Below are 26,653 nucleotides of genomic sequence, written 5' to 3'. Positions count from 1 at the left end.
GCCAACAACATTTTCTCACTGCTCTAGAATAGAAAAAACATCCAACCCTAGCTCAAGCAATCTGAAGCTGAGATTGAGTATATGACTTCTCCATATGGACACGCATCTCGTCCCTGAATGCAATGGAAGTCCAAAGCTTTAATCAGACTTTTCAGTTTAAAATAAAAAGCCACCCAGAGTTTGGCATCAAACCCACAACGCAGGGAAAAAAGAATACAGTAAGGAATGAAAAGATGAAAGAAAGGAGTTATCTGGCGAAAAGAGCCCGTGTGAAAGTGGGTTGTCCGGGAGAAAGCCTCTCTGATATGTTTTGACATGAAGGAACGTAAAGATGAAAGCCACACTTAAACACTTGGGTAGATTATACTGTGCACTTCACGAGACATTCTTCCTACTGTTCTTTTCGTCGTTTTTTACACTGCTGTTATTGTTTAATATCCTATTGTATTATTACGTGCAGAGACAATGTATATTAATAAAGATCGTCATCTTCTTTGAAAGGACGTCATTAATAAGAGAGTCGAAGTATAAAATAAATAAACTGATATAAATGTTATGATTAGTATTAGACGTATTTAACTTAACAGAGCGAATTCTCTCATTCAGATTATGAACAACAAACTGCAGCCACAAGGAGCGTGTGCAGAAGACAAGTTACTCAATTTCACCACATTCTCCGTAGGGGAAGTATTCAGGATTATAAAAAAAAAAAAAATACCAGGAATCTTGTAGGATTTTGGAAGCAAAACAAAATTCACTGTAATTTTCTGTCACTGCGCAACTAACAAGCAACCTGGTTATTCAGCAAAGCTATAAAGGCTGCACAATGACCTACTCCATGTCATTTTCTACATCAATTCCAGCAAACAGAGTTTCAGCACGGCTGTTTCTCTTTGGCAGAACGCAGGGAACAGATTTGCTCAACGTTTGCTGTGATGATTTTGTAAACTGAGAACAAACATTATAAGACTTTGCACACTACACAAACGCAAGGCCCATTTAACGAACAGAAGTCTTCCTAAAAAAAAATAAAATAATAAAAGTGATGCTAATTTTGCATTGGAGCAAAAAGTTTAAAAGCACTGCCTTGACTATGGATTAATTTGTACACCACAGCACGTCATGCATTTCAAGTTTAACTGTATAGCTGGCACAATAGTTCACTCTGAATTTACCAGCACTAATGATTAAACCCTTATTTCTATGTCACTATGCCTTCCATCATATCCACATGGTAGCAGATAGCCCTTACCTTTACTTTGCTCCGATCTCAGTTCAGCGGAAATCAATACCACCTCTTTTGTACCTATCTAAAAAACATTTCAGGACATGTGCACCGCATCTGGTTTTAATTGTGTGAGTCTGAACCGCTGTATTGTGTTATTGTTCATATCATGATTGATGGTGTGTGTAACTGCAGGGCTGCGATTCTGCCGCTGCGGCCAACAGGGCATCCTTGAGAACAAGACAGAGCCCCTCAGAGGGCCCTACACCTGGGTAAACACTGTAATAAATACAATGCCATTCATTTCAAATGTCACAAATCAGACTGCTTACGTGGAGGGAAACACAATTGCTGCTGCAGTATTGCAGGGTGTGAACGGACGACTGGAATCCAAAACGACTTCCTAAACTCCTTTCATAGATCTGCCTCCGCAACTTCAATCCTGGACTGGGGGTTCTTTCAAATACTGGCTGGCAACTGTACCGAAACATCAACTTTTGTGGTGTGGACATTTGAGACCACCAAATTAATCCCACTTGTGACCACAGCTGGATTTGAACCCAGTGTTTCTGAGGTAAAAGGCATAAAAGGCTACGAAAATGACCATAGCTTTTATACCACCTACAGTGCTGTCGTCCCCTTGAAGATGTTATTGATGAGGTTTTACTGCTGAAGCATGAGCATGCTTATTTCTCTCACAGTCTTGACTAATGTGTTACAAATTTTTCCACTTTTCTTACAACACCTCAAAACACCGTTCAAGGAAACCTCTATTTCTTCATTCTTTAGCCCCCAACGAAGAGTTAACTGTTTTTTGTTTTTTTCTTAATGCAGAACTTAATTCTGATTCTGATTACATGCTTTAATATCACACCCAGAAATCTGGTTTACAACATTTTATTCCGTTTCAAATAAGGAAGCAATTAATAGTAACTTAAAACATCAGTTAGCTGCAGTTGCAATACTTTAATCTAGAAATTTGTGTCGACATTCCTCTCCGCCCTGCGTCTTGGATAAATCAGTACTATAGCTACTGTGCTGCCGCCCTGTTCGCTGGCTCCCCCTGTTTGCGAGTGTACAGTATTTAATATCAAATTAATTTACAATTAAAGTCATTGTATTTCCATCGCAGTGCCATCTGCTACACCACACAACAGCGCACTTATATTTAATAATAATAATGTACGTAGCAACCTTGACACTGCTGCACAGAAGGGCCGTTCATGAGCAGGAAGTTTGTATAACCAGTCCCTCCTTTGTAATTACCAGAGTGCCAGTAATTGTCTCCTTGAACTAGAAGTAGCTCTGATTCGTTAGGTAGATAAGACCGTTGGAGGCCGGCAATTACTGCATGTGATTCAGCATTGGCTGATATCCATGGCTATCCTTCTCCTGTTCCGTCTGTAATCAGTGAACACTGGCCATGGCTGGTGTGCCTGGGGCACAGCGGTCCTCAGACATCTCTGCGTGTAGGTCTGGATATGAATGCATGCAGGAGTTGTGGCAGGAGTGCTCTAGGGAAGAAGCAACAGTTCAAGCTGAAAACATTCAATCCCAATAGCTGGTCCAGGGTTCATGGTCATTATAGAAATACAAAACCACATATATTAAATATCAAGATAAATTAAGTGATTACCCTTGTCCATGGGTCATTTACCATCGTTCCATGTGGTTGTCAATGGACAGCCGCTGCAAGAATTACTGTATGGATGGTCCATTGATGACTTGCTGTAGGTCACGGGTCAAGTATTGATGGACTACCCATGTGTGAGGCTTGGAGCCTCATCTTTAAAGTACGCACCGTAACATTTCAATATTACATGCATTTTTTTGTTTAACTGCAAGATTTGTTTTAGATTAATGTATCAATAGGAACTGAAGCACACGTTGAATTCTACAAAACAGACAGGTCTGGTCCGCAAAATGCAGCAGCTTAGAAGAACCTTAACTAACTGTGTGTGTGTGTGTGTGTGTGTGTGTGTGTGTGTGTGTGTGTGTGTGTGTGTATGTATGTGTGTGTGTTTTGTATTCATTATCAGGGCTGTCAGAAAATATTCATTAGAGCTTTCTGAAAAAACTGTACCATGCATCTTAAAACACCAAAAAAAAACAGAAAAAAGAAAGAAAAACAAAAAAGATGAAAAGTAGCAAATGAGAGATTTCCTTCGCAACCGCATCAAAAACAGAGTCCGGAAATATGTGCTTTAAAAGAGATTTCTTTTCAAGGCTGAACTATTTTTTCTTCAGTTTGTCTCTCTGCTGGAATGGCGTCTTCACCACAAGAAGCCGGTCCAACACATCTTCAGAGAGCCCTGGCACAAAGCAGGGGCTCATAAAATCAATCATTGTTAGGAACCGCCAAGAGCTTCAAAGCAACAAGCCTTCATACCCCGCTCTATAAACAGTGTAACGCACTCTCACTCAAATAAAACACACTCGTACTGCCACATAAAACGAACAAAAGCAATTACACAACTAAAAACATAAAGCTTGCACACAAAGACCCAGACACAATCAGACAGGTAAGCAAACATACTCGCCCAGAAACAAACAGACAGATAGAGACACACACACACACCCACACCCACATCCAGATACACACACACCCACACCCACACCCACATCCAGATACACACACACACACACACACACACACACTCAGAAAAGTAGGCAGACACATGCATAAAATAGAACACAAAACATGCACATGTACTGCTTTAGAAATAGCCAGAATACAATGTATTTTTGTTTTTAAAATGGTAATTACACATGAACATACGCAGCCATGAAAAAAAAGAAATTAAAATAAAATAAAAAAATCACACCCACAAAAACACAGCCAGGGATGATCTCTTACACCAGTCAAGTATCAGACCTCATTTGTTTATAAATAAACACCTTGGCTGGTTCATGTAATTTTAATACACTGTAGCTCTGACTGAAATTGAAAAATCCCAAGGCACTGCAATTGCCCAATTAAAGCAAACTCCTGGGTTTAATCATATATTGAATATTCTTCCTTTTTTTTTTTTTTTTGAAGATAATAAAGGGAGATAACGCATACATTTTGAAATTAAGTTTGCAACTGTTTTCATACTGTCATGGGCTAACATTTACATCTAAGGGGGAAACCAGGGAAACACTCTTGAAATAAATGGTGCGCTCCGCAGTCATCAGCACAAGCCTAAGCAGTTCCATAAGGACTGCACAGGTGGGGAACAACAACTGTAGTGTGTGCCATTTATTACAGGGGTGTTTCCTATTGGTGCTCCCTGTAATAAATTAAGTTAACAAAACATACAACACTGAAATGTGTTCCATGCAAGAACAACAAAATAGTAACTAACTTGCATGAAACCTTTATATATTAAATATATTATGCATAAGCCTGTCAAGTAGATTACCACTACATTATTCCATACATAAGACCGTAACTTACCCCTAAGCTTAAAAACTATATTGTAAAGTGAGAGATGGAATTCAGATGCTCTTAAAAGCCACGCATGAACGCAAAAGCATTTATTTTCTCCATTTCTCTTATTCAGAAATATTCCCTGATAAAATAAGGAAAGCTAAACAATGGAACAGGGTCTGGGGAATTTCATGAGCAGGAATTTCACTGCAACCTGTGAGAGTTCAGTAATTAGTTTTGGAGAAAAATAAAATAAAATAAATAGAGCGACAGGATATCCAAGGTCATTAATGAGTAATGATCAACCCAGCCTCGATAATAAACAGCGCTGCACACAAACGTGCAACACAAGAGCTATAATTAGCAAAGCGTGCAACGAGAAACGGGTACAAAAAAAACAAGACCTTATCGTCAGCAGGAAGTTTGAAAACAAGGGAAATTGAACTAAACTGGTAAACAAAAGCACACTCTGCAATGCAATAATTAACCATGGTATAACAATACACACTGCAATCTGAGATCAAAAGAAACGACATTCAGTGTGCAGCTATATGACAGTTATAGTGACGTGTGATTGCAGTCTACCTATCTGCATTCTGATGGTTTTTACCAATATACCGGATCTTCAGTGCTGATGTAATTGTTTAATGTACGATTCCCAGGCTTGGGTCAGTCTTTGGCAGGGGTGGTCCCTCCTGTATGGGAAGCAGTCTCTGCCACAGTCTTAAAAAAATACTGCAAACTGAGCTGCTCTCCAAGGTAAATCATCACAGAGACAGTATTCTGTTATGAAAGTGGAAATTACTATGATTTCAGGGTTACCAAAGGGCCTGGGTTTCTGAGCCTGTTTTTGGCAACTGCGGGCGGAACGTCTAAATTAGTCTTTAAATGGGAAAAGGTTTTAAAAATAAATCCTGACACACTGCATCTGGGTGGGGAATTTGTTTTTTTTTCTATGTGGAAGGGCAGGATATAAAAATAATGACAAAAAAGTAGTTAATGGATTATTCTGCCACTAGTGTTTAACGTCAAAACTGTTTATCAACACTCCACCACAGAACCTGCAAAGCGGGCTTGCACACCGTTACTGACTGCCCTGGCTGCTGTTGCAATCGCTTCTGTGCAGCAGTTTCCACGGTCGAGGGGTTAAAGACGGCCTGCTGCCAGAGTTAAAGGTCTCTTTCCAGTCAGGATCCTGGTGTCCCAACTTGGATCTCCTACAAGATAAACACCTTGGAGCTCCAGTGACAGTGGATTCCGAAGAAGGTCACTTCCCTTTCCCTCCAAACAGTAAAAGGCTCATTCAAAAGCAAGCGGCTCAGCGGAAGGACTGCAGCTTAGTTCATTAGTTGTTCTGATTACTGTGGCGCTACAGTCAGAGCTGCATTCATGGAAAACCCATTTGAGGTTAACCAAAACCCCATAAATGTTTTTAAAAGTCCATAGCGATATCAATTGTGATGTTGTGCCATACTGAATGTATGAAGGCTATTGTGGTTCAAAATTCATTCATTCATTCATTTTTTGACTGCTTGGTTTGTAATACAATAGGAAAGTCGCATGCTGTTTACATTTAGCTGTAGCAGGAATTGGGCTCAAACTGATAAAGCTCTAGATCTGGACCAGTCTCTCACAGTCAGCCCCATCCATCTCTGTTCTAAATCAATGTGTCTAATAAACCTATCAGGCGTATTGAAATATTGGACAAACACCTGCTTAATCAATGTATGCAAATGCAGTAAATCTATCCACAGCTATCTAAATATTGATTGTGAGCCTTTATTTATGGCTCATTGCAGCAGAAAGGAAAGACAGAGCTTCAAGGATCCCGCAGCATGGGAGACACATGCAGACGTACCAATCCCAGCTACTGTATAAGCCAAAGAAACCATTTGTACCATTTTACAAATAAACAACTCCGAATGGCACTTGAATGTGATTTGTATCTCTTGTTTTATAACAGACGTACACAATTTTAAAAAGATTAAAAGGAAACGGTTTTGAAACAGTGCACCAATTTTCTGAAAAGGAAAACACCTGTTAAATGTAGCACACGCTAAATATGACTCATGCAGATGGTTAGTTTAAGCTCACAAGTCCACCTTCATGCAGGTGTTTTTTTTTCCTTTACATAAAAAAGAAGCACATTTTACTTCCGAGCAAATACTGTTTAAAAAGAAATAAAATCAGCCCCCAAGAGTTTTAAAGGTGATCAGTGCAACTACATCGAAAAGCAAAACAGATGGGACTTTAACCTGATCTTATCAAGGGGGTCACAGGGAAGCGAAGGCAATTCTGCACAGGCATGGCCGTGCCTTCGGCTTCCCCCAGCACTGTTTACAGAGCTGTAGAAAGAAAGAGGTAGGACTGTCTGGCTGCAATTTTTAGTGCTGCTGACATCCTGCCAAAACGAACATTCTGTGTATTAGCCAACATATAATCATACCCTGACCTCCAAGCAATTAGGAGCATTAAGGGCTAATTCTGCAGCCTTTTAAGTGGAAACATAACATTGTCTTACCCGGTCTTGTTTACTTACTCCACAGACATTTGAAACAGCTGACTGCTTCCCCAGGTTTAAAGTGACACTGTTAGCGCACTGGGCTGCAACATGCGTCTGTCTGCAGATGGATTTTTCGGATCTGGACTCAGACATGCTAGATCAGCCTGACACAGCTCAGCGAACAGAATCATGAACGACACTTCAATGCACAGGGTCTGGAGGTGCCATATAGTACCAGCACAAGGGTCAGAGAGTTCCAGGAAAATCAACAGCAAACTGGATCTGCATTCTACTAGCTCATCCCACAGTGCACACATGGCTTTATGTATCCCACAGAAGGTCATGTAATGTACAACTGAAGAGTACTGTAATAACTGCAGCATACTGAACATGCATTTACCCAGTACACTGCAGCCGGACTAATTCTGCACTTTCGCAGATCATCTGCTGTCTAACTACACCACTGCTGTTGATTGTACCTACAGTATTTACTATATGCTAGATTTTTTAAGCATGTATTCATTCATTTTAACACTTTTTTGGAATTCTCTTTACTGAGATGGTCATGTTTAAGCCAGTAAACAACAGGAGGGATCACTCCAACTTGAAAATTTAAAGTGGATTCCACTGTACCAATGTGCTGTAGGATAGGATGATTAGTAACCACTTTCCATTTGATACACACAGATTTATGTACTGTATTAGAAATAACCTTACAGCACACCCTAGTCTGTCTGTCTCTCTATCTATCAATCAATCCAGTATAAAAAGGTGCCTAATACAGAAGTGAATTGTAAGCTGTGATCCGCTAACCCCCCAACCCCCTTGATGTCTCTATCCAGCACATTTCTGCATCGTTTCTCTCTAATAAAAAGGTGTCTGTCAGCTGGGGTACTGCCTGTGAGGTGTAATAAGAGAAAATTAAAGAAAGAAAAGAAAAAAAAAACCTAGCAGCCTAGCTGTCTTCGGGGCGGAGAAGGCTACTGCTAGCGTTTGAAAATTCCCCCAGCAGTCATTGAAACAGCTTTGTCAGCCCGCATGGCAGCCGTGTAGAATAAATGTTTAACACGGCACTTTGTAGTTGTGCTGTATAGCGCTAGCAGCCACAGTGCCCCGCTCCCTCTTAAAGGCACAGAGCCCTTGTCATTCTTCACTTTATACAGCAGACTTAAAAAAAAATCCAGCTAAACCTTCTCCTATTTAAAAAGCCTGGTTTCCAGAGGCGCTTGGGAGCTGGGTCACGTTGGGATACAGTTTCAGGATTAGCGCAACAAACAATGCAGACTTAAAGAACTGGACAAGCTCAAAGACCATGCACTGTCCAGCCACTTTATAACTGTAGAACAGCAAGCAGAGAAACAGTACTGGGCCACTCTTCCAGAAGTGCAACAGCCAAGGATGTCAACAATATCACCACCTGTTCTTTGGGTATTCCAGGGACTGGTGGACCATGGAAGAACAATCCTCCTGTCCCGGGACAGCTTGAATATGTATGCTTCAGGATGTTCTATTCTGATGAAGATATGTCAGGGGGATGTGACTGGGCAGCGTACAAACACAGGGCAAAATCAGTTTTTTTCAGATGAACCACAACCAGCCCACTTCAGATCTCTGTATGAGTCACTAAGATACAAACACTGTTGAAACGCTAACAGCACACTCCACTTTCACCACACTTCCCCCCCAAATGAGAAACCACCATCTTTAGTTTCTGTGATAAAAAAATCAGTTAGTTAGCAATCTTGACTTCCAGTAAACTAATCCTTGTACAGTAACAGCAGTGTTGAAATCTAGGAGCAGCAGAAAAGTTAGGCTTTGCAGCAATTTTTGGCTGCAAAGCAAATGGCAATGCTGACTGGGAGCTCCTGCACTGAACAAAGTAAAATACAAACCTATATAACTGGTAATTCTGCACTGCTGCTAGACAAACAGATAACAGGTACTGCCCATGCAAAGAATATCAGCATTCACTGCAATACAATCAGGCAGTCGTGGATATTTCATGGAAGTTTTGGCTTAGACCAGGGGATGCCTAATTCCTGACTGCTGTATATTAATTAGTACAGTACCACATAATACTGTAATCCCTCCAGTTCTCAGTTAGCAGAGTGAGACCCACGGATGAATCTCATTTAATTCAAACAACTCGCTGGCTGTGTACTATGGTACACCATACCTCCTGACGGACAGTCCCGCAGATGTCTTGGTAGTCTCAGACGTACAGACAGCCCTTTTTCCCTTTGATCCCTTCCACAGTGCATATAAATCTAGTAGTCCTCCTCCTGCTATGCTTTTGGCTTTATCTGTGATAACACCAAATCATTTTTGCTATACATCTGCTACTTAGAGAGAGGATCAGCTCAAAAGGGATAGGACCGTTTCTTTTGCATCAGACAGATTCTATACAATTTTAATCCCTAGAGATAGCCATGTTAACATTTCTGATGAATATGCGTGTTTGCATTTCCTTGTTTCTAGGTCTGGTGGTGCAAGCACATTTGTGTGTGTGTGTGTGTGGCCTCATACTAGAGACTGGAATAAAAAATGAGAAACTCCTGATGCATGTAGCACACACATTTTTACTTAATCACAGTTGACATATCAGTAGCAGAGGGGCATGCAGTACAAGCTCAGTAAATTTCAACTCCCCTGTTGGAGATGCTGAATTAGGAGGACTCAGAAAGAAAGCGGAAACACCTGTGACTAGCTATTCTTATTTTAGGCTCTATTTTAGCGATACATCAATAAGCAATACTTAGCAGTACATGTGCAATTAGTTCTGCTCCCTGCTTGCTCCAAGACTGGCAAGCTAGGGTTTACTAGATCAATGCACCTCATCTCAGTGACTACACCAACTCCAGGTTACACAGCTCTGTCACTCAGCTCTGCATCTGCTACTGCTGACTTTTCGTCAGTTGTGTCCTTCGAATTAAATGTCACAAAGAAAGAGGAAGCAGTGTAGCCTAGTGGTCAGAGCTGAGGAATGGGAAGTCTGGTCAAGCAGTTGCTGGGAGGAACACTGTCAGCGTAGCCTAGCGGTTAGAGACGAGGGGCTGGGAGGCAGTGTGGCAGAGCAGTTACAGATGAGGGACTGGAAGGCAGAGTGGTCTAACAGTTAGCACTGCGTTAAAAAAAAAAAAAAAAAAAAATTACATGAAAAAGGAGATTTTATTTTCAATGACAAAAAAACAATGAAATTAAATAGAACCCAGACACATGTACATGCAACAAGTCTCTCTTGAATGGAGACCCAGGCGGTTGGTTGCGGGTCCCTGGAGATCGATTAATATTGAATTCCTGATGCTAATCTTTGTTTTCTTTCTAAAGGGCTGCCGCATCCTTGAGAAGCACACTGCATATTTAATGCCAAACTCTGCATATATTTAGTATTGTGTATTTTTATTGTTCAGCTGCTGCTTGCTGTTTTACTGACAGTCACTGAATGGCAGCCCGTCATTAGCATTGAACTGCATTTGCATTGGCTTATGATACATTTTGTGTGTATGTATGTGCATAAATAGTACCAATTTTCAAAATTTCCAATGCAGAATAAAACCAAACCAAGTTCCTTTGGTGGTTTGTACTTGCTTGCAGCACCTCACCCTTGCTACATTATTATAGCATGCAATTGCAACTACTTCACAGACAATGAGAAACTATCAGCGTACCTTTTCAATTAGATAGACTGTGCGCAGTGCAAGGTAATGCATGCCATGTGAGTCTCACAAGCACTTCACATCTGGTGACCGCAGAGTGTAAATCAAAGAACACCAGCACACCAGTTTATGTACCTCCAGTGGAAGGACTGGAAACACAAGCGCTCCTAAATCTGACACCACCAGCTCAAGAAGGCTTGAGATACAGAAAGGTCCTGGCAGAAACATCGAAGTCCTCCGACGATGTCTGAAAAGGGACGACAGCTACCCTCCAGGAGGTCAACATTACTGGTATTATCTATTTAGATTTTGCCTTCACTACTACCAAAGGAGTATTTCTACAGTATCCTAACTTTCCGAATGCTCTTCACATGAACGCTGAAATACTCTTTCAAAGAAATGTTGGGAATGAACACCACTGCTAAGCACACTGTTTTTCCTAAAGTATCTAGTCGTTGATTTTTCATTCAATTCCCAGTGCTTTTGCTGTGGCAGCTTTAGCTGATGAACTACATATTACTTTCAATTCCTATTAAATTCAAAATGGTAACTTGAGTTTACCTTATCTATACAGGGATGGAAATAAGACTCCCTTTGAATAGCAGTTTCATCCATTCTAATTCTAAAATCCTAAAATCCATTCAGATTCATGGTTTTACTACGAGCTTAATAAGACACACCTGAGCTGGTTACCTATACACTGTGGCTAATCAAGCTTGTTGTAAAACCTGGAATGGGTGAAACATCTCCTATGCAATAGTCTTTTTTTCCCCATTCCTGCTATAGCCTACCATTTAAAATCTGATAAACGGATTTGTGTTAATTCAACTCTTATTTCTTTGTACCAGGAGGTGGTGTCGATGTGCAAGCAGCAAAGCAAACAAGTTTATTTTAATATCTGGGGTGAGGGCAATCAGGTTAGCTGTCAGCTTTTTTTGCTGCTTTAAGTAGGTTAAACAGCTAAAACTTTGATTGCCAACTCACTTTCATTTCTTTATTTTCCTTAGCTTTGGTCATGTATCATATAATTCAACAAAAATAGGGTTTAAACTTGAAGCAGTAAGACATTAGGAACATTTCATCATTTGTTGTTTTCTGGGTGTAGCTGGCATCCCTATATGATGTCGTTTGGTGGTTCTTGTGATGTATAGAGGAGGATGTGGTGGTCCAGTGGTTAAAGAAGAGGGCTTGTAACCAGGAGGTACCTGGTTCAAATCCCACCTCAGCCACTGACTCATTGTGTGACCCTGAGCAAGTCACTTAACCTCCTTGTGCTCCGTCTTTCGGGTGAGACGTAATTGTAAGTGACTGCAGCTGATGCATAATTCACACACCCTAGTCTCTGTAAGTCGCCTTGGATAAAGGCGTCTGCTAAATAAACAAATAATAATAAAGTATAGCTGTGGCCAAAATTAACACATTTTGTTCCATAAAGTCGAATGAAACCTCCTGAATAATGTTATGTTAACATATTCAATTACATACCGCTTTGTAGTTTTTCATATACTTAACTAAAAGCTGACACAAATTTAAAAATGTGACATTTCGAAATCTAACATGATATACTGTATTACTATTATGGCTCCCGGTAGAGTTTAGCAATATCCTTTTGCAGTTTCTTTGATTACATGATGTTAAATAAAAGATCTAAATGATGTTCATATAGTTTTTTTTTTAAATTTCTTTAGTTATGACCTAATCCTAAAATTCTAGGTGATGCAAAACTCTTGGCCATAGCGGTAGACTCCCTGGACCCTTTTTTGCGTGTGTTGGTCAGACTCGTTACCTCTTGTGGTTTGCTTACAAAGCACAATGCAAGGCTGTGCGTTGACAAATTCTGTCCACCGTTTAATCCAGCATTAACATTTTGTAGAAGTTTTTTTGGATACAATTTAGATTTTTTTTTAGGTTAAGGTTTAAGCACAGTGGATATGAGCACCTGGGCCCCAAAATGAATGTGTGTTGAAACGTCTACTGTATGTTAAAAAGAACGGACAAAAGATTAGATCAGATTACATCTAAATAGGCAGTAAAAATCAGAAACACCAGCCACAAAACTGTCCTACATGTTGCAGTTCTTTATCCTCTGTAGTTGAATTAGGCCAAACGTCAGTATTGCTAACTTAAGAATCTGCAACATTAGGATGCATCTCTGAATGCTCTTTTATCATCATACTCAAGTGGAATTGAACAATGAAGAGCTCCCTCGCAGAATTTAGCAGCGTTATATTTTTTTGCTATAACCTTCCATGCAGTTACACGGGGTTAACATTAAAGTGTTTGGTTTGGGGCTGTTTACAATCCCTCCCTTTCTTGGGCATCAAAGCTAAGTAGAAAAGCTTTGCTTTTTTTTTTTTTTGTGAAATCTCCAAATGGTTTCTGATTTTAGAAGCTGGCAAGAGGCCTCCTCTCCTATCAAAGTAGCACGGTGAAAATGGCTTGCTATTCTTTTACAGCAGGGAAAGAAAACCGAGAAGCCAAGAAGCAAAGCACGTGCTGGAAAGAGGAAATCGAGGTGGTAAAAAAAAAAAAATCAGTGTTTCAGTCGGATGCACCTTCCTTAGGAAATACAGTGTATGGACAGAGAAGGTCTTACTTCTGCTCAGCTACTGAAACCAGGCAATTCATTACAAAAAAAAAACAGCACTGGAACAGAAGTAGAATTTTTTTTTTCTTTTCTGGATTACATCAATGACAGAATATAGCTGGCTCATTGTACATAACTGTACATCTCCAAATCGGATCATTGGTTCTGCATTAAGAATTTCAGCGAAACTGAAAATGGGATTATTTTTCATGGCTGTCATTACCTAGCCTAATGCCGTTCCAGAGATTTATTTCAAAAACAACAGAAGCCAAGTTTCTACCTTACTCTTTTTACTGGAAGTTCCATATTGGATTATCACTTTTCCAAAACACAGGTTTGACCTTTATCTGTGACCTTTATCCTGAGGTCAAAGATTTCCCACAATCCTAATATGTGACCCAGTTTACCTGTGTGAAAACGGCCTCTGCTACTTGTTTAGTTTTCGAGATATAGCTTAAAAGGTGAAGGACAGACTGAAAAAAGTTACCTTTTTTAAATGCTACCCTGCAAAAGTGAACCCCTAAACACAGACAGAAGACCTAGAAACTCATGTCCTGTATTATTAGCCAATTCAGCGATGAACGAGCAACTGTGACCAGGGAGAACAAGAGTAGCCTTCATTTCTTCTAATAGTAAGCATGGTCTGATAACATATTACAGGAAAGGCAATTTTTAAACTTGTTTAAACTCTGGGGGGCCTCGTTACAGGCTTTTACACAGCATCACTCAATCTGCACTGCTTTTATTATCCTAAATGAAAAAAACAACAAGCAACTCAGAATATGAACATTCCTGTGAGCCTTGGGTACTTCCAGTGAATTGTGGACTGCAGAATATTGCTTTTACTGTACTTTTTGATGTTAAGATCATGCATGAAAATAAATCAAAACTGAGCCAGTTAGCAAATAACTACGGGTACAGTAAGTAATAAAAAGAAGTAGGACTTAGATGCATTAGGACCTGGATACCATACACAAATGACTTACAAACATTGTATGTTTGGGATGCTCAGTGTGGGAATGAACCAGACCTCACTGACTGAGGTTATATAGTCTCTGACGTTCACCCTCCCAGTGGGGCTCTGGCAAGCACCTAGAGAGCTTACCTTAAATAGCAAGGGCTGTATCGACACAGACACTAGGGCAGCATTGCCATTTGCTTCAATAGGAGATCAAAGGTAACTGGATGTCTGGAAGGATGTGCACACATCGTCTGGAAGAGTTAGCCCAGTAATGCCCACCACTGTGCCAGTGCAAAAGCACACTGACCACCATAGCATTTTGTATAGGCCTACCAGACTCAAAGGGCTTCTGCATAGAGCCTGTCCCAGTCTAATCGGACAGCTGTGAAATTTCTGCAAGAGCAATCCCCCAGTTGATTAACGATCCTAAAGTATGTGATGATAATGTTATAAACTAGCACACAGGAGGCAGCGAACAGTAAGAACAGAAAATGCTCTGAAGGTCTCAGGGTGTTCTGTTGCACTTCAAGCATGGTTGTTGGTATAGGGCCTTGCAAGGTTTCAATGTACAGGGAGGGAGTTCACATATCAAGGCCAGCACTGACAGGACGTTGAAAGGGACTGCCAGTGTAAGTAGTGCCTGAGGCTATGACGGACCAGGCTTCAATGCTACAGTAGATATTGGTGCACGGACCACATTTATTGGGTCAAGCTTATTTCAGACAGTGGCAATACCGCACAGCTACAGCGATTAGTAATTGTGTCAAGGAGTGTTGTCCCAAACTACTAGTAATTAAACAGGATTACTATATGTGTATTATTAAAGAAACTAGAGCAGACTTGGACAAACTGCCAGACTGTTTAATAGCGGAGACTGAAAGTGGGATACCGGCTGGTCGATCACATGCTATTTCATGGCAAAAGCAGGTATCTTCTTTCTTTTTATGCCGGGACGTAGTACCGATTTACTTTCTGTTTTGCTCCAATCCAGGGTTTTCACTTTAAAAAGTGCCATTTCGTATTACTATGAAACACACACAATCTTTCAGCCTTATTGAAACAGTCACACAGTCAATTTTGGCAACTATGTATTTGGATTGAATTACACACGCCATCAATGGCATATCAATTGAATGAAAATAAAACATTTGCTCGCTCTATTACATGAAATTTTAATTTCTTTAACTCTCCCCCCAACCAACAGCTGAAACGCTCACTGAATTCGGCCCTTTGTCTACAACAGGATTATGTTGGGTGGGGGGGGGGGGGGGGGGGGAGTGGGGCAGTCGTTTAAAATGTAGATTTAACAATAGACACAGCGTGCTGTGTTGACTGTTCAGTCACTAATTATCCAGGTTTCTTTTAAAGCGAGCTTGCATTCAGGCGAATCTGAAACTGCCAACAGGCCAAGCCAACATTCAAACTCAAATTAAATCAAAATAAAAAGAATTAAAGGAAAGAATAAAAAAAAAGTTGGAGCTTTCATGTTAAACAAGAAAGTATGTGCATCGTTGCCAAATTTCAAGGGACAGTTTCCAGATCTCCTCATACTGCCCACAGCACCCCTCTTCTAAAATACAGTACACCATGCAATGAATACAACCAGTGAGATGGCAGCTGTACCGACAAATCATTCAATGAAACCTGGTACTGCTCGTATGCCACACTTCATCAACCTAACCCAGCAGCACATCATAAGGGGTTTTTTATTCCAATATGCAAAGTAGTGTGGGGGATGTTGCAGCGTTTGTAAGAAATAGCATAGAGTGGGGAACAGATTGCTGCCAAGTCTTCACGTATTCAGCTGCAGTGTATTGTGTGTGTGTGTGTGTGTGTGTGTGTGTGTGTAATAATAATTATATATATATATATATATATATATATATATATATATATATATATATATATATATATATATATATTATTACAATGGTAGAAAAATAGTGATAAGGCTATGATCATTATGAGACTGCGCATTACAATGTATCTGTGTTCATTTAGATTAGCTGTTTGGGTTTCCAGCCTTTGTGACTCAAATGATGGATTAATAAATGATATGCAATATTGTAAGTGCAAGTGATCAATTCTACGGAGAGATCAGAGTGCATGTGTGCTTATAGTATATAATGCTGAGACAGGGTTGCAGCAGTTGAAAAAGTTACTTTACAATAAATAGTCTGTGTGACATCTGAAAAAAAGCTTTTAAAAGCTGTAATTACTCCTATAGTGTTGTGTGTGACTGTTTCCTAATATTTAAATGATCTGACACCCCTTACAGCCATAGCTGGGTTGATTCGATGTCTAGTGTATTCATTCCAATGTCAGATTTGGTGCTCTGGAGAAAAAATACTAGCCTAATTCGGCAGGCTGCATTTAAAACGTTAAGTGTATGTGGCCAAGCAAGTGTCAAATTGAATTGATTTGCTCCTGAAGATATAGGGGTGGGGGCGTATGTATAAAATAAAATAATAAATAAATAAATAAATAAATAAACAAACAAAAGTAATTATTTTTTACTGTAAGTATTTTCTCCTAACTTCTTCAGTGTTTACGTCAATATTATTTTCCGGACTGAAATCAATGCTTTGCTTGTTGTGTGTAATAAATAAATAAAATCTTACCACAGAACCAACACGATGTATAAAAAAAAAAAGCTACGTAAAGTAATGTATCAGTTTTACAAATAAAAGTTGCACGCGTGCAGTCATTTGGTTTTAAATAAATGCATGTTTTATTTTTAAAAAGGTTATTTTATTTTAAAAGCAATTGTAACAATGAGTATGTCAAATTGTTTACAGTTTTAAAAACATGACATCAAAATAAAAAAAGAAGTCTTGCAGCTGTAGGTCCGATCAGATTCATATATTATATATATATATATATATATATATATATATATATATATATATATATATATATATATATATATTAGATAGATAGATAGATAGATAGATAGATAGATAGATATATATGTATTTGTTGTATATATTTTTTGCAAGAACGCGTGGCAAAAGGTATTCAATAAAAACATTGTGTATTACAATAATATTAATAACAACAGCTGCTTAAATATTGGGCGTGTATAACTAAACCTCGAGTCTTACGCCACGCGATGATTTAAGTATATAACAGTGACCATTAAGTGTTCACGTGGCTGTGGCCGTTTTGACATCCCTATTGAAAGCTAGTAATTATACAGTAATTTAAATAAAAACGTGTGCAGACCTGGTAGTTAAGGTTGTATTTATTTCTAAACAAGCATGCAGCCCCTCACCCCCTCGGGTTACAATAAGGCTCTGTGTATAAAACGAAACAGGAGTAACTAACTACACAATGCGATACATTTTAAGTACACTAACTCGTCAGTGTTTTTTTGGCTTTTTTTTCCCCATAGCTTTTGATTTTAGTATACCTTAACTGAATACCAAAGCCACTTGTTAACCCTAAAGCACGCACTGCTAACCCATTCTCACCCTGACACATCAACTCAATATAGAAACGGGATTTTCTGGTACAGCCGCCTCTATTAGTACAAACCGATAGCGCATACCGCTAACCCTAATCCCAACACCCCTGCGTGGAGGCTCTCTTTGCAACTACCTTTTGTTCCGTTAAACCTCGACAGCTGCAACACTGCTATTTAATTTAACAATTAAAAACCTATATATATATATATATATATATATATATATATATATATATATATATATATAGGGCTCCACAAACGGCTTTGTTTAAAAACACAATAAATAAATTACGTCCTGTCAATATTAGAGGTAGTTAATTATTATTCTCAATCCACGCGTGTTTTTCTTGGCGCAAAAAAAAAAAAAAAAAAGTGCGTTTTTATATTGATGTATTTACATACGTTAAGTTATCCCTGCGACTGTTCTAAATTAGCGACAACTACAGAAAGAAAGAATTATAATACAAACGGTCTGTTCGGGTTTTAAAAAGTTAGATTCGCCCTTTGTTAGATTTAATCTCCTTCTAAACGCATTGTCACTTCGCTACAAACGTTGGCACAATAAACAGTTCAATAAAAGTTAATACTATTGTCTAAAATTAGCACATAAAATGTAGGGGGGCTGCAGGAATTGCTAATTTCCAAAATGGCCTTACTGTCTAACTAATTTCCTTTTCCAATAAATTATAGTTTGGCACCGACGCCTGGGGTTACGCAGTAACAATATTTTTAAAAAAAAACGGCCAAAACCACAAAACATCTAATTTAATTTACAAACAATTTGGAATATCTGACCTGAGTGTGGAGCCATGGGAATGGGAGATGGGTAGTATTTTCCCGGCTGGAAGTGACCGGGGTGCTGCACGGAGCTGTGGCCGGCCGAAGCGATCCGAGACGCGGCACGGTGAACCAGCGCGCCCCGCTCAGACAGGAGGTGAGGCGGAGGAGCGAAATCCCGGCCTTCCATAGCGCTCGAACTGATAAATCCAAACCCGGGAGGGGGGGTGCAGAATCAGACAAGCAAAACACGCCAAAAATATAATCCTTTCTAGAGCTTCGATTTGATCTTCTCTTCAGCAGATCGCTGGCTTTTCCAGCCAAAAAAGTAGCCTCCCATTATTTTCTGCAAGACACACAAAAAAAAGACGTAAGTGAAAACAGCCGCAGTACTTCCACTTGCAACACAAACAGTGGGTGAAAGTGCCGAAATCACAATAATATGCTTTTAATGGAATGCACGGTTGATTTACACTGGCTTATTTTAAACCGAATATATACAAAATAAAGACATTGTTTTGTAGCGCACATCCAGTGTATTGTAGGGTGTACAAAACAAAAGAAAAAGTTATCCTTTCTTTCTCTCGTTGTGTGCTTGTGGGAGACTGTTAACTGCAAGAAATACATCGGCATCAGCAACTCTGGGTCTGTAAGAAAAACAGCCTCCCAATTCTTTTACGATTCTCGTGTCTTAAAAAAAAAAAAAACACACACAGCACTAGGAAATCCAGCTCTGACTGTATTCGTCTTCTTTAGTTGGACAGAGGACAGGCAAACCTCCGGCGAATTCTCTATCGATTAAAAATATCTGGGGATACGAAGTCACTCATCTGAACCCCATCAGCGAGCATCTACACAACACAATCATCATATTTCCATTTCCCCTTAAAGATAAAAAAGACACTTTTGCTTATCTGACCGCTACAGAATATATATGAAGCCAAGTCCTTTTAAAGGTTAATGGCATTATCCCTTTGATACATTCATAATATAGGCCTACAGTAAGTGCTTTCAATATTTGAATATTGCACATGCCCAGTGTGTGTATGTATCTTCACCGTTTCTATTTAAAAGCGACACTATATATATATATATATATATATATATATATATATATATATATATATATATATATATATAGTGTTTTTAAAAAGCATATTTTCCCCCCATTCTTGTTCCCATTCTATGACGTGCCGTTTGGATCAGCAAACTTGTAGTAAAGAGTACTTTTTCACGTTTAGATTGTGTTATTAAATTGAATGCTGAATGTAAAGTGTATTTCGTCTGATGTTAATGATGTTATAGCCGCTAGCGTTTCATTTTGCTTTGTCTTGCATGTTATGCTGCGTTATACTGTTACACACTGTGTACACACGTCTTGCGCTGTGGTCTTTGACCACTTTTAATTTTGCACAAGGAAGAAGCTCTGTAGTGTCTTTAACGACCATTTAAAAAAAATGGACGTATTTTGTTGCAAGCGATCTGCATTTGACTACAATTTAAAACTGGCGATATATTCATCAAGCGGTACTTTAAACAAAGTAAAGTGCATACATGCAAACTCTTGGTAAACTATATATCTCTCAATAAAAATAAATAAATAAATAAGTGTGTTATATTTTTCCCCCTGTATTGTCTAGTTTTCAGTCGCTTCCACAAATGAATGTCGCTTTAGAGGAAGGTAGTGGTGAACCCCAGTATTATCACATAATCTCTGATAAGAAAATTAAAATAATAATGATAATTGCAATGTTTACAGAAGTCACAGGACCGCCTAGTGTTTCTGTACAGTGTCAGTACAGTAGAAAAAAATAAGTTGTGTTACATTTTGTTGTACCAGCACAACACAAATTGTTTGCATTTTATTCACACGACTGTACGTATAAGCCACGTATTTCTGTTGTAATCGTGTCTGTGTTTGTGGCGAGTTCCACCCATCGGGGTTGTCTTCAGCGTTTTTGTGTGGGAGTGTTAGTCTGCTTTTAACTTCTCTTGGAATGCTAATGGCACACGGAGTAAATGTTTGTTTTTTGTATTATTTAAAGAAGACAAAGCTAGTTATATTCCTGCAATCATATTAGTTATGTAGGCCTCTGTATCAAACGGGGTACCTAAACGCTGATAAAGTAAATGTATTTCAATGCGATGAACATTTTGTAAGACAACTGGTATAAACCATACACCAATACATTATTCACATACTGCTGACATGCATGTACCGTATACCTGTACAGACAGTAATATGTACACAAATAATACATACATGCATATCAACATACACACGCCTATTCTGTATTTCCTACAATTATATTCGAGATGGATACTATCTTACTATCTGGTTTAAAATGCAGCATTTTATATAGGCATGTATGTATATATATATATATATATTATATATATATACACATATATATATATACACACATATACATACATGCCTATATAAAATGCTACAAAACCGTTCTACTTTTATTATATATATATATATATATATATATATATATATATATATATATATATATGGCATCACAATGAAATACGGTAAAGCATTGTAATGTTTTTCATTAGTAAATATCTGAAATTAAACATATTCTGAATATTAAAGTACGTGTTTGTAAGGTTTGTAAGTACTGACTGCAGTACAAAACAGCAAACCATTTCGTTTTTTTTCAAGAATGCAATATAAATATGACAACAATGTTTTAATTTATATTTTAATAAAAACTACAAGAACAGTAGACTGTTTTCATTTTACAGAAAGCAACTGGAATGCGAAAGATTAACACGCGAGCGAAGGCTGTAGGCTGAGGACCTCTTAATGGAGTGCAATGTGTGCCTTTTTACAGCAGCTAGACAATGGTAAGAAATTCGCTAAAGACAAAAAAAAATGCTGCCTTCTAAACACTTGAGACTGTAGGAGAAGACCTTCGGAATATAAAACATTTCAATAAAAAAAATAAATCTGCAGTTATTTGTGCCCGGCATGCAAAATACTGAATGATAAATGAGTAGTGCATTCCGATCGCATCCTAGACAAAGCAATGCCTGAAATGAATTGTCCTTTATGGAGAAAAAAAGACCTCACTGTAGTATAAAGTTGTCGAACAAGCCAAAAACACAATGCGAATCGTGGCTTGGTGCAAATTTTAATCTTCAACCAAAGCGAGGTTCATAAATGAAGTTTATTTTCCGTATCGCGGCACGATGTGTAAAACCGACTGATCACGGCTAAAGCGGCCGGACTAAACCACACCAAACCCGGATTGAAAACTGTAAACACACCGCTGTACGTCGGAAACCTTCAGGAACACTTGCTGGTGGCCATTTCCGGCTGAAAATGAAAATCTTAAGACAAAATCTAGTTCAGGAGATAAAGAATAACCAAAGCTATTATTAAACAAACAACTATATATTTCAACAGAAACTGTAATGGCTTGCTTTGTTCTTTTTCGACAGAAACAAATAGCACACTGATTGTTCATCAACTGCAGATGTTATTTCAAAAAGTAGGATAGAAAAAACGTTGCAATGGCCAGGTTATAAACACGTTCACATTTTTTGCATTAAATCATTTCTATTTAATATTGACCATATTAATAATACGATTATTGTTATAATTAGCATCACTTATTATTATTATTAGTCACTCATTTTCACTTCAAAAACCTTCAGTAAACGTGTGCTAATTGTTGAAATGATAAACGATGACTCCACTAATTACATTCCACAACGATTATATATTATAATGTATATTATTATTATTATTATTATTATTATTATTATTATTATTATTATTAGTATAAAACAAATGACGCATGCACGACATATAAATGGGTGTATATGGAATGTATAGATTTTTTAATGTTGGTATTTCTCAAATAAACTGCGATCGCTAAGTCAATCAAGTGATCCCAAACAAAGCCTTATATTTGACTGCCTATTTTACAAATGCAATAGGTGTAGTTTTGAAAATCGTGTTTGCTAACCAGCAATAAAAACGCCACGTTTTTTTTAAAGTTTAGAAAATACATTTTAGTAACAGCAACCAAAAATAAAACAGGGAACATAATAACCATTTATATGCATAAACTGGAGAAAGATCAAAAGCAACAACCAGTGACAAAGCCAGCGGAGTACTGCTCGCATAGCAAAACTTAGGCAATTTTATTAACAACAAAAACAAGATTATACTATAGAAAAAAGGTCGTAATATAAAAAAATGTATGTATTGCACACATCTTAAATACACAATAAATAAATAAATTACTTACTGGTAAGTTATTCCTTGCATAACAACAAGTGATTGTTATTATTATTTGTATTTTATAAACCAAATATAAAAATCATGTGGAAATGGTTATATCCTATTGGGTTACGTTCATTGTGCAGTTGTCGTTGTTTAGAGAGACACTAGAGTTACAGCCACTATTGAAACCAAGCTCAGTCATACAAACAGTCTCTCTCTCTCTCTCACTCTTTTTTTTTTTGCTCTCCATCCATCCATCCATCCATCTCTCTCTCTCTCTCTCTCTCTCTCTCTCTCTCTCTACCCTGATCAGCTCGTGCCACTCAACTCTGGGGGGTAAACACGCTCGCCCATTGGCCGGATCCCTGCTTGCTAATGAGCTCGTGTTTCTTGCCCACGGGTAAACAGGCCTCTTGATTGGCTGCTGCGCTGAACCAATAGCTGATCAACTGGAGTAAACTAGTCAGAGTGCCGGGCGCCCAATTCAAGCTTTCCCATTGCGCAACTGGCCCTGCGCAGATTTTAAAGGAACAGTATTCGTGAGCCGCTCACGTGGTGCAAATAGGGTGTGCACGTTGCCGGTGTGTTTATAGCGAACTATTGGCCTAAGGAACTTATAACCCTTGAAATTATTATTTTTTTCTTTAGATTTCACCGATTTAGTCATTTAAGCATCTGTAGAGATCATTCTGTGTAATACGTTACGTTGCAATCATTTTTAATTGTTTTTTTTATTTTTATTTTATTTAAGTATTGTATTGGTAAACCCCCTCAGGAGGTGCTGTAGTGTCGTTTGTAAGGATGCCCAGGGGGCAACCAGTAACCAGTGAGAATGTCTATAGCAGCAGAATGCTAAACCATCACCATGCATCTGCCACACACACAGAATGGCTACTGAAAACTTCATTCATGCAGGTGTAAAACAAGGGCATTTTAAATGCAGCAGTGTGGAGTAGTGGTTAGGGCTCTGGACTCTTCACCGGAGGGTCGTGGGTTCAACCCCAGGTGGGGGGCACTGCTGCTGTACCCTTGAGCAAGGTACTTTACCTAGATGGCTCCACTATGACAAGGTGCAAACTTTTATAGTTTTTTTTTGTTTGGTTTTTTTCCCCCTAATATAATAATGCATTTAACCAGTAATGAGATTACATGGAATGCATCGTAGTTTGAAACTATGCTACCCAGCTCCTGGTCCAGGCCCTGGTACTCTCCCGCCTAGACTACTGCAACTCCCTCCTGGCTGGCCTCCCTGCGTCCGCCACCCGTCCGCTCCAGCTCATCCAGAACTCTGCTGCTCGCCTGGTGTTCTCTCTACCTCGCTTCGCCCACGCTACTCCACTACTCCGCTCGCTCCACTGGCTCCCGATCACCGCTCGCATCCAGTTCAAGACTCTTGTACTAGCCTACAGATGCCTTGATCAGACTGCACCCAGCTACCTCCAGACCCTCATCTCTCCCTACACCCCCACTCGACCTCTCCGCTCCGCCTGCACTAGAAGACTGGCTCTACCTCCGCTACGCTCCCCTGCCTCCCGAGCCCGCTCCTTCTCCACCCTTGCTCCGCAGTGGTGGAACGACCTTCCTACAGATGTCAGGACTGCCCAGTCCCTGACCACATTCCGGCGCCTCCTTAAGACTCACCTCTTCAAACAGCACCTGTAGAACTCCTCTGTTGTATCCTGGGACACTATCACCCTTCATTTAAATATGCTTTATTTTGCTCTTATCTGCCCCCTATTTTACTGCATTTAATCCTGTACCTCAGAATATTGTAATCTCCCAAGTGTTTAATCTGTAGTATTTTGTACTTAATCATATCCTGATGTAACTATCACTACTTAATCATATCCTGATGTAACTTTCACTATTATCTGCTGTATTATTGAATTGTGGTTTGTCACACTTGAGAATTATTGTATTTCTTGTTCTTATTGTATGACTTATATTGTAACACTTGAATGTATTTGTATTTGCTTGCGATTGTAAGTCGCCCTGGATAAGGGCGTCTGCTAAGAAATAAATAATAATAATAATAATGAAGCCTTGCCAGTAAAAGCAATTCAGATTAATGCAATCACACCAACTATACTTTATTGACTTTTTATATGCATTCTACCTAATGAGATTGTATATATGCATTCATTATCTCCACTGAGAGACACGGAGATCAACCCACACTTGGGAGAGCTGCACTTCTTTTGTGAGGCCGTGGCCTTCTTCACAAAGCTTTATGACGGAGTTCTGAATTAAATACTGTTTGACTAACATGCAATAGATTGTACCTGGCTTTAAAAGAGCCATGGACATCCAAAAATGGAACCTTTGATATGAATTCACAAAGTAGTAATTGCCCAAATAAAAAGTCATATTGTGCTGTACCGTGAATGCATTTTTTAAAATAGGTAATTACTTCACATCCTACCCATTCAATACCGCAAGTCTGTCTGTAATCAGCTTTCTTTGGGATAATTGCACTTGAGGTTGCAAAAGGCGGTAATCTCAACTGACTTGTACGTCCTTCGTACAGCCGGTACAGCGTGCCATTACTAGACAGCCCCTCCTCCAATGTAATTCATTTTTGTATTTACATTTTTGGTAGCATAATAATGTTTTTGCATTACTTAGATCTTGTCGTTTACATCTGGTTGTTGTCTGCTTGCATTTTCTGTTCTCGACGTGCATTTCGCTTATTCGGTTATATATGTAAAAAAGAAATATTTAATATACTTTTTTGTGCGTGTGTGTGTGGGACGCAACGAGTTAAAACTCTCAGTGTCCCCTCAGCTGCCTTTGATTGGTTGGGAGGCTGCAAGAACACTGTCAATCACAGAGTGTAAACAAGGCTCTGATTGGCTGCTGGCCAGTCCGCACAGGACTGCCTGAAAAAGCAATTACTGGCCCTGCGGTTTCAAGGCGACCCCAGGTTGGCTGATGAAAGGAGATAAGGAGGCGCTGTTTCAAGGCGTCCCCCAGGCATACCCGATTGGCCCTCGAGCCAAAATGAGTCAAGAGTTACCGAATCGGGAGTTGAATCAAAGGCAATAGGGGGAAAAAAAGCGAGACAATTATATGTTGGTTTTAAATATCAAGGGCAGATAACGGGTTAAGACGATGCAATAATGAGGTGTCAGTTAGCTGGATAAAGAAATAGGGAAAAATGACCTGAAAATAAAATACATGTTAAGCTGCTGCTATTACACGTAACTTACGGCACTGTAAAAAAAAAAAAAAAAAAAAAGCTAGGTTTCGTGATTGAAGAAGGACATGGCCACGTGACGCGGTCAAGCGCGGAGAGGTGAATACGTTTCCTCACATTACAAGATGAATCGATGCTCAGTATTTTTTTTATTGCAAATTACCATATCATATTATGGTTGCGAGCAAAATCGTACTGCTTAAAATACAATTCGGAAATTCTAATTGCTAAGCTACTGTGTTACTAAACGAAGAAGAGGAAGAAGAAGAAGAAGAAGAAGAAGAAGATATCATAAAGTAGAAAAGTGACAAATGTGGGTAACCGGATGGAATATATAATATTTCTCGGGAAAAGGACAGAATGGATTTTTCAGTACGGTGGAAGAACACGTTCAATTGAGGTACATCCGCTGGCAAAGAGAACAAGACAAAGGGAGATCGCAACCGGGGGTCCTTTGCTGCACCTAGGCGTTGTGTTTATTGTTCTGGCGCTTTGTTATTGTTAAATACAGACCCACCCTGTAATATTATGTTCATAGAAATTATTATTATTGAGACAATAATACTCAATACAAACAGTATTGTCCTCACACTAAAGCATTGCTGTTTTGTAACATTTTTTTTA

General features: G+C 39.0%; 1 protein-coding gene across 1 annotated transcript in view; it reads right to left on the bottom strand.

The window, feature by feature from the left end:
* LOC117423345 (BAH and coiled-coil domain-containing protein 1-like) overlaps window positions 1-26,653 on the bottom strand; it is a 91,130-nt gene that overhangs the window by 54,469 nt on the left and 10,008 nt on the right. The window contains 1 exon segment of the mRNA XM_058989818.1: window positions 18,606-18,933. Within this exon segment, the coding sequence (XP_058845801.1) occupies window positions 18,606-18,777 (172 nt within the window). The 5' untranslated portion in view covers window positions 18,778-18,933.

The sequence above is a fragment of the Acipenser ruthenus genome, chromosome 17 (assembly GCF_902713425.1).
Source record: "Acipenser ruthenus chromosome 17, fAciRut3.2 maternal haplotype, whole genome shotgun sequence".
NCBI classification, from domain to species: Eukaryota; Metazoa; Chordata; class Actinopteri; order Acipenseriformes; family Acipenseridae; genus Acipenser; species Acipenser ruthenus.
This window is presented reverse-complemented; position numbering and strand designations above follow the sequence as displayed.